Below are 16,315 nucleotides of genomic sequence, written 5' to 3' on the forward strand. Positions count from 1 at the left end.
CAATTGATTTTCTTTTGAGAATCAAATTTTACTCACTCGGGATTATCTCGGGAATTAATCACTCTACGAGGAAATGTTATCATACATTTTTTGTAGCTGACGAAATTCTCCAGAGGAAACGTATTTAACATTTTTTTCTAGCTCCAACCGTTGTCCAGATATTTGTCAGTTGAAACCGGGGAAATTGTAGGGTGGAGAAAAATTCAGCTCTTCTGCAAATGAAGAAGAATAAAAATTCAGATCGAGATAATGCAATTAGCGGCCAACAGTCTGACGATAATGTGAGAGCCATTCGTCAGTGGGTCTTCCCTTCACGACATGTGGAATAAATCTCTTCGACGAAAAAAAAAACTTTCCGGATAAAAAATTGCATCAGAAACTTTTCCCGATGTTTCACAACTTCCGACTCTGATCATTTAATTTCCATTTATTAATTATAATTAATATTATTTATATAATATAATATGTGTATTCATATCATCTTCATATTTTCTTTTACTCAAATAAGTTATAGAATTATAGAATAATTTTTTCTCCAGTGAAACGTGAAGATGAAACTTTATGGATTGGAGGCACAGTATGAGCGAAAATCGTGATCAGTGGCAAAACCGAAGGACAAACATCCGACAAACATTAGCAACACGTCAATAAATATGTGATGAATGCACAGGGGAACATACGAGATTCTTACACTCGGTGATTTTGCCCTGGGGCTGTTGGAGCCGTTGGTAGTTTGCGAGACAGGAATCGTATACCATGGGGGCCGGAAACTGGGTCAGGGTAGCTTGCCAAATATGTGGATCATTTTTATCCCGATTTATCACCTGAAATCAAAAAATCACTGCGAAAACACGCGGAATCGGTGGACCTGATACGCCGATGAGAATTATTTTTTTCTTTCTCTTTTTTGATTTTTCGTCTCTCATAGTTACGCGGTACATTATGCGTCAAAATATTTATTTAATCGATAATTATTGTTTTACTTTTGGAATTATTAAACAAGTAATTCTTTTAATTCAGGGAATTTTATCTAATTATTCGGTTGTATAAACATCGGACGGTCGGTCGAAACTTTGCGCCTGCAATTGTCAACGAAAAAGTTATAGAAATTTATTGTAAATAATTTGAAAAATTTGTTCATTCGATAAAAACGGGATGAAATAAACAGAAAGTTATTCGAAAGAGGCTAATAATTGAAATAATTGTTTAAAAATACGAGGTGAGCGAAAAAAGTAGGCGCCGCCATCTTTCCCGCGTACCTCTCCCTTCCAAGATGGCGACGCTCCCACCTCGTGTTTTCAAATAATTATTAAAACTATTAATCCTCATAAAATGACACGCACGTCATCTCATCCCGTTCCTGGGAATTGAACAATTATTTAAGAAAATTTTGGAGGTATTTCCATCGTTTTCTCACTGAAAAATCCTTAAACAAAGTTCTCGCAATATTTTGATAGCTTTTCTTCAACCCAGACCTCTTGATATTTTCTCGTTTCATTCATAATAAATTGTGATGGTGAATACATCCGAGAGTATTACTCTCTTGAATTTAAAATGACGGATTATGATCTGATATTCTAGTCTCAGGTATTTAGACGCTGACAAAAACCACTTGGGAATACTTGATGATCGTGTATTTGTTAGATAGAATAATACACGAGTGCGAGGCCCCGGGGTGATTCGCCACGATGACCATGACCATATTACGAGAAAGAGGCAATAGACAATGACTTTCATCCATCCAAATGACATATCCGCACAGAGTTTAATGCTTTCGATGACTCACACAAAAACACATACAATTCATTGCATTGTCCCGAAAGTGGGCTTCATTAGAGTCAATGGTTTTTGTGAAATCATCGGAATGATTAATTAACCAATGATTACTCAGACAAAAAAAAATCATTACGATTTCTATTCCACATTTTCTACCTGATTTCGTTGAAATTTCAATTGGAAAATTCAAATTCCCGATGGAAATTCCCTAGAATCATTTACAAATCGTTACTTTTTTTGCCGATTTTTTTTCAAACGTGAATCATCAAAAATAAAATGGTGTCGAGATGCGAAAAAACTCTTGTTTATAGCATTTGAAATAGCCGCAAAAACTTTTTTAACAACAAAAAAAAAGACATCCTTTGTATTTCTCTAAAAATTTTAAAAAATTGAAAGAAAAAAAATTGAAAAATTGGGATATGTGGGGAAGACTTATTAGGATTAAATGCACGCATTTATTGAGTTGGAAATATGGAAATGAATTCTTCACACGAGACAGGAGTACTAATCCGAGAATAATAATAAAAAATAACGCACCTATTAAACAAACTAAAGTACTCATAGCCCGAGGCATTTTCCGTACATGTGAGTGTCGGTGCGAGACAAACTTGAAATCCCTTGACCCAGTAAACAATATATCGTGTACATACCAGCAATGTCCTTCGATTCGAACCCGGAGACGTCTTTGAATTATCTTCTTTTTTCCCCTGATTTTTGACTCTCGTTTATCTGCCCCTCAGCTCTGCCCATTTTTACAGACAATTTCGTCGTCCTTGGCTCATTTTCTTTTTTCACTAAAACTTCTCCCCATTTATTTCCATTTTTATTCACTCCTGACACTTTTATCATCCAAAATATATTTGTTGTAATTAGGTCCCGCGTTTTATTGCTTTAGTATATTTAGACGTCTGGCTTGTGTTTTATTACTCAGGGGTGAGAATCGTAACAATTAACCGATTATATTTGTACTCGACCTCAATTTTTTTTTTTACATCGTCTTTGTAGAGCTGTTTTAATGACTAAAAATGAGAGTACGGAACAGCAGTCATTTAATGATAGATATTTTGAGTAATCACGAGCTCAAGGATTTATCTTCCTGGTTTCAGTTGGACTTGTTTGTCGTGTCTCTCATTATCTCTCGATGCTAATTTGGTGGAGGATTGGTGGGAATATTGCTACTGCATTTCAAGAAATATTGGAATTCACTCGCAGACGAGTTTCTGGCTAAATTTATTATAGCTATTAATTTATTATTCCCTCATCCTCGATTTCTTTAATTAGTTAATATGATTTTCAGTCATTCTTCACGATTCTTTACTCCTCCACGATTTTCTATTTTGTTTTTCAACAATAGATATATAAGAATCGGAATTCAATTTTTTTTTAAATAAAACATATATATAAATAATAATAATAAAATATAATAATATATATTTGTATATATTATTATATATTATTATTTATATATATGGATATATATATATGTATATATTGAAGGAACTGGCTTCAAAAAACGTTACATGGAATTTTTTTTAAAGGGAAATTCAAATTTCGAATCGATAAAATGACTTTTTGGAAATATCTCCCAAATCAAAGGAGATATGAAAATTTTTAATAGAACCTTTTTTATAGCTCTCAATTAACTCTGTAAAAAAGGTTCTAACGAAAAAATTGTTATGTCCCTTAATCTCCACGAAATTTGGGAAAAACTGACGGAGAAATTCCGTCGTTTTGTCGTTTTCGTGAGTTTCTTTTCCAAATTCATAGAAAATTTAAATATAAACCCAAAAAACGAGTCAATTAAGGATAAAAATCAATAAGGAAAAATATCATTATCAACCGATTGTTCCTCGCTGATAATCAAAAGTAATTCAATTTCCATGCTCCTTTTATTCATTTCAATCAATAATCATTTTATTTTTTTTATTACACTTCTAAGGTCATCTTAATGGGACACTTTATCATTAATATGAAACGCTGGATTATGGCATTAATGAATTAATCGAATGATGACACGTACTAACGTAACAACAAAATGCACACCTCAAATTTACCTAGTGAATGCCTCACATCAATGATTTATTCTCCATTTGTTCTCATAAATTTTTCAATTCATTAGAAATTTATATTAATCCTTTTTTTTTGTCTCTTTAATGCCATCAGTCATCAGTCGTAAACACGTATGAAATACTCGTTGATTTAGACTAATTAACATTACACATTTTTGTTGATGTATAAGAGCTCTTTAATTTCTACTTTTTCATCATCTCCATTTTTGGACACACGTATTCGTTTATTTATTTATCATTACTCATCAACTATTCTATTATATGGTGAATAGCGCTTTTATTTCATAGCATATTTATATTTTTCGTTTATTTATTAATCTCTCAGACGTACACTCACGTAACTTTACATAATACAATATTTTCTTACTTAATTCATATTTAAACACTTCCATAATTATCTTCAAGGAGCTCTATTGTCTAGTTCTTTTTTTTCTCTTGTTTTTAATCAGAAATTAAAAGTCTTTGTTTACGTCAGATATTCGTGATGATTTGTAGAGAGAAGTGGAAAAATGTTATTCAACTCTGGTGAATAATTATTCAAGCAGCTGTCATTTTCAATTGAATTATTTTACAATTGTCTGATCAATTGCTTTCGAATGGATCTCATTTAATCACTTCGGTCCAATTAGCGTCACGAATCTTTGTCATATTTCTTTTTGTTTAATTGTTTAATTGGTTAATGAAAAAAGCTTCAAAAGCATCATCCTCAAGCGCAGAGAAGTGAAAGGTAACAATGGTGAACAATTAACACTTTTTTTTCCGTCTTTAGTCCTTTTTTTTCAATAAAGTTGAGCGAGAATAAAGATTAATAACAATTGTTCGTTAATATTACCTTCGTCTTTAGCTCGGTTCGACTCATCTTAAATCAATCGTACATAATTGACTAGTTAAAGTGTAAGTTTAAACAACAGTAATTGAGTGATGAACGAATAGAGATGTCATGATATATTCGTACTTAATTCTCTAAATAATCTCAGGAGTTTTCTTGGAAACCGTAATTATATACAAAACAATTATATGGTTAAGATAAAGCTGTAGTACGCGATAATATAATGATAATAGACTTGATATCTAATAAACTAATTCGTACAGAAATTAAATAATTATTGATTGGAGAAAGGAAATGTATGCGACTGAGGTCTCCGGGGTTTTGTGAACTTAAAATAAAGTACGAAAGGGACAATCAAGTAACAGGAGGTACTTAAAACATCATTACGTTGGAGGTAATTAATAATTATTGAGTTTGCTTTTGGGAAAAATGCAAACTGATTAGCTGGGAGGAAAAATCACTCGAGCATCAAAAATTGTTGCAGTCGTTATCTCGTATATCTCTGTTAATAAGGGTGTTATGGAAAAAATGGTGGGGAGCTTTTTTGTTGGAAATTTCAAGAGCTACGGAAAGTTTATTTGATATTTTTCTCTGTGACCCCCGGTTTTTGAGATATTCGCGAATATTTTCGGGGAAATTGTGAAAACTACAATTGGTTCAAGTCCGGTGACTTTTCCTCCTCAGACCGAGCATCATCGCTATCATGCAATACCTTTGAACACTATTTGTCTTTGGAACGTACTGAGTACCATGAGAGGAGGTTCTCAGAATAAAATCAAAATTCTACCGAGAGAATTACGTCAAACTGAAGAATGACCCGTTAATCCGTCATTTATCCTAAAAAAAATTAAAAAATGAGACGAAGTGAGATTAATTATTCTCGATAGACTGCTCTGGGAATAGTGGTGCTTATTACGCGCTTAAGATTATTTCTGATATGAATTTATTACGCGTAAATTATTCATCCAACACAACGGTTCACCAGGAAAATGATAAAACTAAAGTGGAAATGAAAAAAATCCTTCTTTAATCGTCAATATTTCGAGTTTGGCAGAGTGGAAATCGAAAAGGTTGAGGCCATTTTAAAGGTATTTTCTCGCTTTTCATGTCACAAAAAATTCAGCAAAATGGAATCATTTGTTCGGTAGATATTGAATATTTAAGACGGATCTTTTATCTTCACCTTGGATTAATTTCATTTCACGATCAGTTGTTAAACTGAAATAGAAATTTATCGTTTTATCACTCCTCCAGTGATTAATATTCATCATAAATTTTTCGTAATCATTCTTAGAATATTCTCCACTTAATTCAATCGTATAATGCTTATATTCTGTGCTTTATAACTTTGTTTACATATTTATAGTTATTGTATTGTTTTCTCATAAATTGTTCATTTATCTCATTGTTTTGGGAAGGCGTTAGCAAGACATTAGAGTAGATTTTCCGTTTATTTCCGTGGCTTTAGAATACAGCATGAATTTTTCTCCTGATGGACGAACAAAACACGTTTTACGTTTTTTCCAATTGTCAATTTAATTTTAATCTATTTTTACCGATTACTAATACTTCCATCATCGTCATCTCAATTGACAAGACAACAACTAAAAGTCAAGAATATTATTCAATTTGCTAACCGAACTATTACAATCAAAACGAGAAAACAATTATTCCAACTTTCAAATCATTAACGAATCATTAAATCAAGTAGATTTCCATTTTCGGAGAGATATCCCAGTTTTTCGTCAATATCTCCGAAACTAAAGAACACAGGACAATTTCTGTGATAACCTTATCTACAGCTTTCGATCAGCCCTACAAAAAAGGTAAGGACAAAAATTCCGCTATCTCCGCTGGTTCCGGAGATATCCCGGAAAAACTGAGCGAAGTGATGAGTCGAGTTATCTCCATTCACCACTTGACTGCTGAATTAATTCAGAATATTACTTATCGTTTGAGAATCGTTAGAACTTATTGCTTGACTTCTCCTCCCTGCTGAGCTTGAGGGCCAGAGCAAGATCAGCCTCTTCCTGCTCCTTAATCCTCTTTCTCTCCTCCTCAGCTCTGAGACTCTGCTGTGCAGCCCACGCCAACTGCTGATTCTCAGTCAAATTCCCTGATATCTTGGCTGCAGCATCCTCATTCCACGTCTTACTATTATTATTACTCTTGCTCTTCTGCAGATTATTGTGACCCAATCCCAATTTATCCTTGAATGCCTGAGCAATACTGACATTATCAGACCTCTTGGTGCGTTCTCTCTTGATCGATGAAAATGCCTCATCAAAATTAATCGGTTTGTTAACAGGTTTTGGTGACGACGAATTGCTGTTATTATTCGACGAGTTGTTCTTATCCAGTGGTAGACTGAATTTGTCGTTCTTCGACTTGACAAATGGCTGGGGAAATGTCTTGGAGAAGTCGGACTCGAAGTCGCGGGTGAAGGGATCTCTCGTTCCCTCGTTTGTCATCTCTAGACCGAACGGATCGAATTTAGTCTCGGTTTTTTTCTCTTTCGATTTTGAATCGTTGGCATTGACATCGTCATCGGCGAATGGATCAGCTATCTCAAAGAGATCCTCGTATCGATAGTTCCTGAAGGGATCCTCCGTGAAGTCTGGCAACTTCTGGGTAGCGGGTGCTGAATTTGCCCCTCGAGTTTGCGCCACTTCCGGCTAAAGCAGGTGTTTTTTGGTTTTTGTTTTTTGAGTGTTGATTTTTCGTTTGTTTTCTTTTTTATTTTTAGTTTTCGATAGATTTTTTTTTGTTATGTGCTTTTGGTTTATTTATTTATTTTCTTTTACTGAAAAGGAGAAGACAGGGGCGGAAACCGCCGGTTATTCGCTTGGATCTTTGGGGATTCCCATTTTTTTGTGGAACTACAACCAAAAAATTAATTTGTGGGTATAAATTTATTAATTTGGGGATCATCTGACATTTGTTCAGACTCGTTTCAACAATTATTCAATTACTTTCAATCGAATATTTTTAATAATTAAATCTCATCTCCCTTTAACTACAATTATTACTCAATTTTCTTTATCCACTGATTAAAAATGTCAAATTTCCCTCATAAAATACTATAAACAATCGATCCCAATGATCACATGCTCTCGATAACAACGAAAATCAACATGAAGATGTGCGAAATAAATAAATAAATAAATAAACGACATAACAAAAAAAAAACTCTATAAACGTGAAAAATACGATTAAACATAAAAAATTATCGCAATAACGGAAATAAATAAAATATCAATAAACAAATAGATGAATTACCTTCGAATCGAAATTAGCGAAATCAGCGAAACCAGTGATTGTAGAGCCAAAGCCAGTGTTTCCATTATTATTATCATTCTGCGCAGCAAATGGATCAGCATTGGTATTGGTAAATGGATCGGGTGTTGGTGATGGTGTTGGTGGAGCTGGTGCTGCTCTGAGATTAGGTCCAGCTGTTGGACGAGGTGGTGCAGGTCTTGGTGGTGGTTGTTTCGCTTTTTTTGGTGGTAGAGCTGGACTGGGACTCTCAGCACGCGTTGGTGCGTGAAGATTGGCGAATGGATCATCACCAAAAGGATCTTTAGTGGGTATTGTCTCACCACCAGTATTATCACTCCTCCTGCCATCGCCAAAGGGATCGTAAGCGTCTTGTTTAGCAGCAAATGGATCACTGGTGAATCCACCAGAGACATTAGTCCTGCCATCAAAATTGGCGAATGGATCAGCCCCAGGAGTACCAAAGGCTTCAGCAGCTTGGGACGAGGCGAATGGATCCTCCTGGCCAAATCCATCACTGCCATTCACACCTGAGAATCCATCCACCTTTCCACCCTCATTTACACCATTGATCTTCGGTGCTATCTCACTCTCGATCTGCTCGACTACGTCAATGTCCGGATGCAGCTGGAGAATTGCATCTGTCACCAGAGTGGGATCTCCAACAGCCAATGCCGAGTCGTACATCGCTATTGCATCGTTCATCTGTCTCTGCTGCTCCTCCAGATGTGTGATCTTCAGCTTAGCCTGGCTTATCTGAAGCTGAGTATTCTGGAGGTTTTTTGTTAATTCGTTTAGCTGATCTCTGCTTCTGTTTTGCTGTTGCTCCAACTGCTGCTCCTCCTGGCGCAAACCCTCCAGCTCCTGTCTCTTTGTGTTCAATTCCTCTTCCTGGGAGCGAAGCACTGACTCCTGCTCTTCTGCTTGCTGACGGAGTTTGTCCACCTTTTGAAAATAAATTATCATTGATTATAGTATTGAAGAATAGGTTCAGAGCGTCTCAGGATTGAAACGTCACAGCGAAATCTCTAGGAGATTTTTTACGAGCAATCCTGACGCCTTGGAAGGACGTAGGGAAGAATTTTAAAGAGGAAAACTAATATAAATCCATTTGGTCCTCAATTTTTTAGGAATATCACAGGTTTTGTAGGAGAATTCATCAGCAAAATGAAACACTAGGATAAGTTCAAATTATTTCCTTTCCGATATGTTTTTCCCAAATATCTTGGAATCGAAGGAGAATATTAATATTTTCATAATAACCTTTTTTCTAGCACTTATCTACCTCTACAAAAAATGTAGAGCCAAAAATATCGCCATCACCCCTCAATAACGAGATATTCGCTAAAAACCTCTCAATCAACAGAATTATTAACAAAAAAATTGTTCTAGCTCTATTTTATTTTTATAAAAAGCTACAGAGGACTAGTCATGAGATTCAGGACTTTATACTACTTTACATTACTTTCCAATCGTTAGTAATTACCAGAGAAATGATGAATATGACAGCTAAAACGTCGATCAATTTATCTCGTACGCAAAAATCGAATCATTCCATAGAAATCTCTCATTCATGAACTTCTAATTTAATAAAAAATGCATGTGCAATTTTATTCTCGAGTGTGTCATAATCTCATGCATCATAAAACAATAAAATTACCTTGCACGTAATTGACTCGTTAATATCGATGCCACAGTCGTGATTCGATATCTGAATTACCGTTGACTTTTATATCGTTTATCTTAAGGGAAAGAAGATAAAAAATAAAAGAAAAAAAAAACATGTGGGAATAATAGTGTACCTTTTCCTGCTCCTCACGCATTTCCTGCTCGACTTGACTCAATTCATTTTCTACATCAGCCCGCTAGAAAGGCCGAATAGTAACAACAAAAAAATCATTGCATAAAATAAACAAAATAAACGAAAAAAAAAACTAAAAGTCATAATAATATCATAACTAACAGCGAAGTGGTAAAACGTGACGTTAAATTGATTTATCTCATGGAAATTTGATTTATTTCCTCAAAATATTCGACATTTAACCACTTCACAGATTAAATAATAAATAATGTTAGAAAATAAATGAGTAATCAATAAACAAAATCGAAATTCAACTGCAGTTCGTTGTTATTGGTTTCTGCATGCATGCATTCTAGGGACATTCTTTTTTTTTATTGTAAACTCTAGCTTTTGATCGGTGGAATTTTAATGCAAAGCTCATTGTTTAATGTGGAATTGTTATAATAATTTCACCTGAGCCTTCAGATCATTCAGTCGTTTCTGGGCCTCGCCCCTCTGATTCTCCAACTGCTTGAGGGTTGCAGCAAGTGTATCCAGTTCACTCTGGAGACTCTTGATCTCACCATTTTTTATTTTAATATCCGCCTCCTTCTGGGCAACATCTTGCTCCATCGCTCTCCGCTCTTTTGCCAATTCAGCGATATCCTTGCTGATCATGTCGAGTTCAGGGTTGGAGTAGCCTGAGATATTATTGTTCTCCTGGAGAAAACAAATGATGATCGAATCATCGAATTAACTGACAGATCATGAAGTTTAATAATGAGAGATTAATTTTAGTTGTTTATTTAGTTTATTTAAGTGGGAATTCTTCTGGGAAGTTGCCGGAGAAATTGAGGAATATCAAGAAGAAGTGGGAGAAGTTCACGAAGGGACAGGGCAAGGGTCACGATATTTTTGCGGACATCAACCCCTTGGAATATCCTTGGGGGAACGACACCCTCAGGGAATTCCACCAGGAAAGGTGGAATGATTATTATAAATGTCTCAAAACGAGACACTCGACTGCTGGTGATCGAAAGACTCTTTACCCTTCAGCCATAGTAACCATGGAAGGATCCTCCATAATGTAACTACAAAAGTTCATTGCAAATTATAAATTTAAACAAAAAAGTTAAAACTGTCGAGTGGATTTACTGAAACGATAAGTTTTCCAGCAATATCTCGGAATCTAAAAGAGATAGCGACATTTGCCTCAAGACCTTTTTTAAAGATGACACTTAACTCTACAAAAAAGGTCCTGCAGTAAATGCCGGTATCTCCCTCAGATTCAGAGATATTTTAGGAAAACCTGAAATAGTTGACGGATTCATTGCACAGTCGATTTTGTTTCGGGAGTTGAGTTATTATTTCCCATTTCCTGTGGTAAAATAAGTAAATATGTTCTGATGTATATAATAATATGTAATCATCGACTTTTAATCCGATTTTAACTGATGCCTGTGCGGTTTTTGTTTGAAATTCATTGGCTAATTTCAAGTCTGTGAGAACAGGAATACTAATTATTATCCTAATTATTTAAAAACAGACTCCCCTGCGGCATTTGCATTTCCCCAAGTGAATACCACACGATCGAATCGATCGATTGGTTCTACAACAGCACGACAGACACCAATATGACGAGTGTCCCAGTGTCCACTGACGAGCACACGTTAATTTCCCCAAGTGACAGAACCCTCCAAATATTCAATACTGCTCTCGACAAAGAAGGTTTTTACTGGTGCCAATTAGAGGACACAATGTCCAATCCTTACTACGTCCACGTAAGCAATGAAACGGATGCATTGAGAATCGTCCAAGGGGATGAGGCACCCGATGCTCTTCATCCTGAGCCTCCAGTCATCATCGATGAATATGGATTGAGAATTTTTTCGGACTGGAGTGACTGGTCCAGCTGCTCTAAATGCAATATCGTCGGGAGAAAACAGCGATATGGATATTGCAGTATTGAACTCGTGAATTATGGAGGACATCACATCCGCAGGAAGAGGAACAACGGTGAAATATTTAAACATCAGCGTTTAAAAAGAAAATTCATTCCTTAAAAAATTCCTAAAAATTCATAATTAAACATAAAATTTCGATTGAAATAATATAACAATAATAATAAATAACAATAATAATCAATAATTAATAAATAATTTTGATTAATTAAGAGTTCTTTAAGTGACGAATGAAATAAAAACGAAAATGAAAAATGATTAAACGAAAAATTGATAAAATAATTAAATTATCGCAATCATTGATTCGATATTCTAGATGTTAATGAGCCACTGGATTCCGACGCCGATCTCGGGACTGTAATCGAGAAGATTCTCATTTTCTTCGGGAACAAACTCCCCTGCAGGTCGATTTACACTCCCCAGAAGATCCAGGAGCTCGCGCAGATAAAAAATCGAAAGAACGAACTGATGAGAAAATTCTGCAAAATCAAATGCGAGGAGACGGTGATATTTGAGATACGAGACAAGTCGGGGAATGTCATCGAGAGTGCGAACAATAGTGCGGGGATTTATTCAGTGCTCCAGGGTGTGCCTGAGCCGCTGCCATCGGTCCAGCGGGAAACCCTGTACATCAAACACGGGAGTAAAGCGGAATTAAAATGCCCTGGGTGAATAATTAGAGATAACTCGTACGAAACAGACAATTCTCCAATTAATATAATTGATTAATTAGCCATTTCCCCAATTAATTTATTAATTAGCCATTTCCCCAATTAACTTATTAATTCCCCCATTTTTACGAGAATTCTATTTTTACTAGCTTTCGGGGTAATCCTCAATTAAAATTCCTTATCTCCGGTTGATGATTGAAATTAATTTTGTGATGAATTGAGATAATTAGGGATTAATCAGTGACTTGAGGGGAGTGATAAGAGCGATAAGACTGATGAGAGAGCTAAAATGATTTCATTTTTTCAGAAATTTGAATAGTGACACTCCAATGACATGGCAAATAGCTTCAAAATCCATCAATCCATTATCCATAAGTGATGAATCCAATGGGAGAATATCTCTAGATCCCCATGATCGATTGATCTTCAAGAGACTGCGATTCACAGACACAAATATTTACAGTTGCTGGCAGATGGGAAAACTCGCTGGAACGATAAGACTCGAAGTCGCATACGAAGTAGAATTTAAAATCGATCATCGAGTGATGATGATTGGGGCTATTGCAATTCTCTCGACATTTATCGTTGTATTTTTTCGGGCATTCAGGGGCCGAAGGAGATACACCAAGCACTGAATTATTTATTCAAATGAAAATATTTCGATAATAGACTCACCACGCCGCCTCCATCCTTGGCTTTTCTCAGAGACGGTGGCATCATCTCCGGGGTCAGTGCCTGTGGTGGGTCGGAGCCCCGGAGTTTCTGTTTTATCAGCCACATGGCGAGAGCGAATTGCTCCTTGTTCAGTTTTCCGCTCTGGCAGACGTCGCAAAGGCCCCTGAAACGTAATTAATACAAAATTAAATATTAATTACCTTTAATCACTTTATTTTGCACTCCATCTCACGTAAATATCGAATATCCATTCTATTCCTTGAGTTCTGTATTATAAATTCAAACTTTATACATTTTTATTGAATTAAAACTCTGATTAAAAATTCAACTATTTTTATTTCTCGACGTTCTGGCGTTATATTTATATTTCCCCCCGAAAAGCCGATGACCTGACGCGAACAAGGATTTTTTTGTTGGATTGGTTGGAATTGTAAATTTAAAATGATTTTAAATGAGATATTTAATCCGTACCAAATGTGAGCTAAAATGGTCTGGGGTAGTCCACTCTGGAGGAAGACGTCCTTGATCTCACCACCGGACACAAATCCATCCATATCCATGTCAGCCTGCAGGAAGAGTTTATCAGCTGCTGCCTGATCCTCTGGAGTCACCACCCACTGGAGTTGAGGCTGGGGTGACGGTTGTGGTGGTAATTGAGGTGGCATCGGCTGAATCATGAATTTATTCCATAAAAATCGATGATAAATTGTCAGAATAGAATAATTCAACTGCAAAATATCTCTGGGTTTACATTTCCATTTGGATTTTCATTTCAAAAACCTTCAGTTATTAAATGGAGAGAACTAGTGAAAAGCTCATTGAACAAATATATCAATTTCAATTTCCAACGGCAATTCTGGATTTTTTAATATTGTCAGAAGCCGGAGGTCAATCGAAATCCATAGAAAATTCATTCGATACCTGCATAGACTCCAATCCAACTAGATTATTAACAGCAGCTGCTGTTGGTAGAGGTGGAATGGTTGGTGGTACAGGAGATGTTGAATTCATAACGAGAGACTCTTTTCTTTTTCCCGGTGGCATAAGTTCCGGTGGTAATACACTTGGGATCGCGTATTTCTCGAGAGCTTTGTAAACCAGATGCATTGCCTGAATAAAAAATAAAGAGCAACTAGAATTATCAATTCCACCAAATACTCCGTCTTCCACTCATAAAAACAATAACTAAAAATTAATCATATTTTATAAAACAATTATAGAATTATTTCTGTATCAAGACTCGAAATAAATTACAATGTAATTTATTTATTTAGTGGCTCCTGACAGAAATATCTTATCACATTTTCCTGTGAATGATTAGTTCTTTAGAGATAAATAAAATAGTTTATGGACGTACCACGACAAACTCGTGTCTGTCGAGCATTCCATCCTTATCCATATCCGCAAGATCCCATATTTTGCCTAGTGTCTCGAGGGGCAGTTTACTATCCATAAGCACACCCTTAACTTTATTGCCAGGTATGTAACCATTAGCTGGCTGAAGATTATCGAACAATCGATCGTACTTTATCCGCTCAGCTGGTTTAATCGCCCAATCTCCATTATTTATTGAGCTCAAAACAGGTGGTGGTGGTACAGCTGGACTTTTCTTCGTTATCACTGGTATCTCACCCATTTTAGGTGGTGGTACATCGAGATTAACATTGGCGATATTCAACTCGTGTCCAGCCTGGGCAAAGGCACATAATTTCAGGGCAACGAACATGCCAGATTTGTCGAGAGAACCCCGGGCTTGGGGATCAGCCATGTCCCATATTTTGCTGAGGATCACATCACTCAGCTGGGATTTCTTGAGAAACCGTGCCGCCTCCATCGCTCCAATCCTCCCATAACCGTTTGGATCCACCTGATGAATTAATTATCATTAAAAATTAATCACTTGATCCGCTGACATTTGAGTAATTCCATTTTTCAAAATCTCTACACCTAATTCTTTTCACCTAAAAAATGGAAAGTCTCAGAGATTTTGGTTAGGATTTCTAAAAATACTTCACCTGATTGTAATACGCTTCGTAAATGGCGACATGGCTTCCAGCCACCTGAAACAATGAGTATAATTTAAAATAATGTCACGAGTAAAACAATACTGATAAATTCATTATCAGTGGCCTTCTCGGTTTCCGCTGGCTGAGGAGAGTCAACTTGTCAAATAACTCCACAAATAATTCCACAAATAATTTCCAAATGGATAATCAATAAATTCAGGGATTGAGTGGCAAATAGTGAGCGAGTACTTGCTCATGTCATTGTCAGGGTGAATGGGATATTTTAATTGGGAAAATAAAATAATTAATATACCTGCGTCGGTGACGGCAGGGCAGCCATACTTGCATGGACTACTGGCTTAACCAATCGGACGTTTAAATCGATAGTACTAGTAGTTGTTTCTCAAAATTTTCTGCCACATTTCTTGACAGCACCAACAGCTGACAATTATCACCACTGGATGACTGTTTCTCAGGGATTCCTCTGTTGTTTCTGGGGATGAATGAATTATTTATTTTTTCTCTTGCAGGAGACACCTCACATATGCCGATATATAGTCGAGCAGCACTTGAACGTTTTTATTGGTCGTACTTGCATTTGACGGGTTTATCAATCCACCCGACACATCAATGCCTCAACAATATGTCGAGATAATGATTTTATTGATAAATTCGAATTGACAAGACGAGTGTTGAGTGATGAGAATGAATCACCAATGAATTGATGATTTTTTTTTTAGATTTATTTGCGAAATCAGTGGGTAATTATGAGGGGAGGGTTTTGTACTTTTGTTGGCCTGAGAAAATAATTGAAAATAAATTCTACGGAATCACTTTTTAATGGGTATTTCCACACGATTATGCCCTCGGGAATTTTAATTGTCAACTCACGACGTTGGCCATTGGCCGTTACAACTTCGCGTTTTCTTTTCCTTTTTTTTGCGAGTACTTGGTACTTGCGATTTACCGTTTGCGTCGTCGATTGTCGTTTGGGATTTTTCGGTTGTGTGAGTGAATTTTACGCATGTGGTCGACGTTTTTTCGGTCTCATACACCAAAGAGGATTGGATAAAGGAGAGATTCAGTTCTGGGGGTTGGAGTGACACCAGCGGCATCGTAGTATTGCACCCTGAGGAAGGGAGGGCGCCACATGCAATGGGGGTGTCATTACGTCAGCGGGCAATTGCTCCACTGAGTTCTGCCAATTTCAAATAAGGCCCTGAGGGCCCTGAGGCTACTGCCGATTTCCACAAAGGCTCAGGTGGAACCAGT

The 16,315-nt window shown here is 36.3% G+C and overlaps 2 protein-coding genes across 7 annotated transcripts; one reads left to right on the top strand and one right to left on the bottom strand.

Annotated features, from left to right (window-relative positions):
- Positions 1-4,269: 4,269 nt before the first annotated feature.
- On the bottom strand, positions 4,270-16,140 carry Eps-15 (Epidermal growth factor receptor pathway substrate clone 15). 6 transcript variants are annotated; one of them, XM_011314099.1, is made up of 11 exons: positions 15,935-16,140; positions 15,357-15,536; positions 15,053-15,097; positions 14,395-14,904; positions 13,959-14,147; positions 13,509-13,705; positions 13,038-13,200; positions 10,205-10,450; positions 9,753-9,815; positions 7,954-8,895; positions 4,270-7,349 (listed from the first exon to the last, which is right to left on the bottom strand). In XM_011314099.1, the coding sequence occupies exons 2-11, from the start codon at positions 15,381-15,383 to the stop codon at positions 6,639-6,641; spliced, it is 3,093 nt and encodes a 1,030-aa protein (XP_011312401.1). In that variant the 5' UTR covers positions 15,384-15,536; positions 15,935-16,140; the 3' UTR covers positions 4,270-6,638. The 6 variants fall into 6 exon arrangements, with proteins under 6 accessions (XP_011312401.1, XP_011312397.1, XP_011312388.1 ...); XM_011314095.1 differs by having other exon boundaries at positions 15,640-16,140; XM_011314086.1 differs by having other exon boundaries at positions 15,636-16,140.
- On the top strand, positions 10,485-13,005 carry LOC105272136 (Ig-like V-type domain-containing protein FAM187A). Its single transcript, XM_011314063.1, has 4 exons — positions 10,485-10,817; positions 11,277-11,746; positions 12,008-12,359; positions 12,670-13,005. The coding sequence occupies exons 1-4, from the start codon at positions 10,498-10,500 to the stop codon at positions 12,995-12,997; spliced, it is 1,470 nt and encodes a 489-aa protein (XP_011312365.1). The 5' UTR covers positions 10,485-10,497; the 3' UTR covers positions 12,998-13,005.
- Positions 16,141-16,315: the final 175 nt, after the last annotated feature.

The sequence above is a fragment of the Fopius arisanus genome, unplaced genomic scaffold, assembly GCF_000806365.1.
Source record: "Fopius arisanus strain USDA-PBARC FA_bdor unplaced genomic scaffold, ASM80636v1 scaffold00004, whole genome shotgun sequence".
NCBI lineage: Eukaryota > Metazoa > Arthropoda > Insecta > Hymenoptera > Braconidae > Fopius > Fopius arisanus.

Coding starts and splice junctions, on each gene's coding strand:
- LOC105272136 (XM_011314063.1), top strand. CDS start 10,498: ATGAAGTTTAATAATGAGAGATTAATTTTAGTTGTTTATTTAGTTTAT. Junction 11,747..12,007: donor CCGCAGGAAGAGGAACAACG/GTGAAATATTTA, acceptor TCGATATTCTAG/ATGTTAATGAGCCACTGGAT. Junction 12,360..12,669: donor GCGGAATTAAAATGCCCTGG/GTGAATAATTAG, acceptor TCATTTTTTCAG/AAATTTGAATAGTGACACTC.
- Eps-15 (XM_011314099.1), bottom strand. CDS start 15,383: ATGGCTGCCCTGCCGTCACCGACGCAG. Junction 14,905..15,052: donor ACGAAGCGTATTACAATCAG/GTGAAGTATTTT, acceptor TTAATTCATCAG/GTGGATCCAAACGGTTATGG. Junction 13,201..13,508: donor ACCATTTTAGCTCACATTTG/GTACGGATTAAA, acceptor ATTACGTTTCAG/GGGCCTTTGCGACGTCTGCC.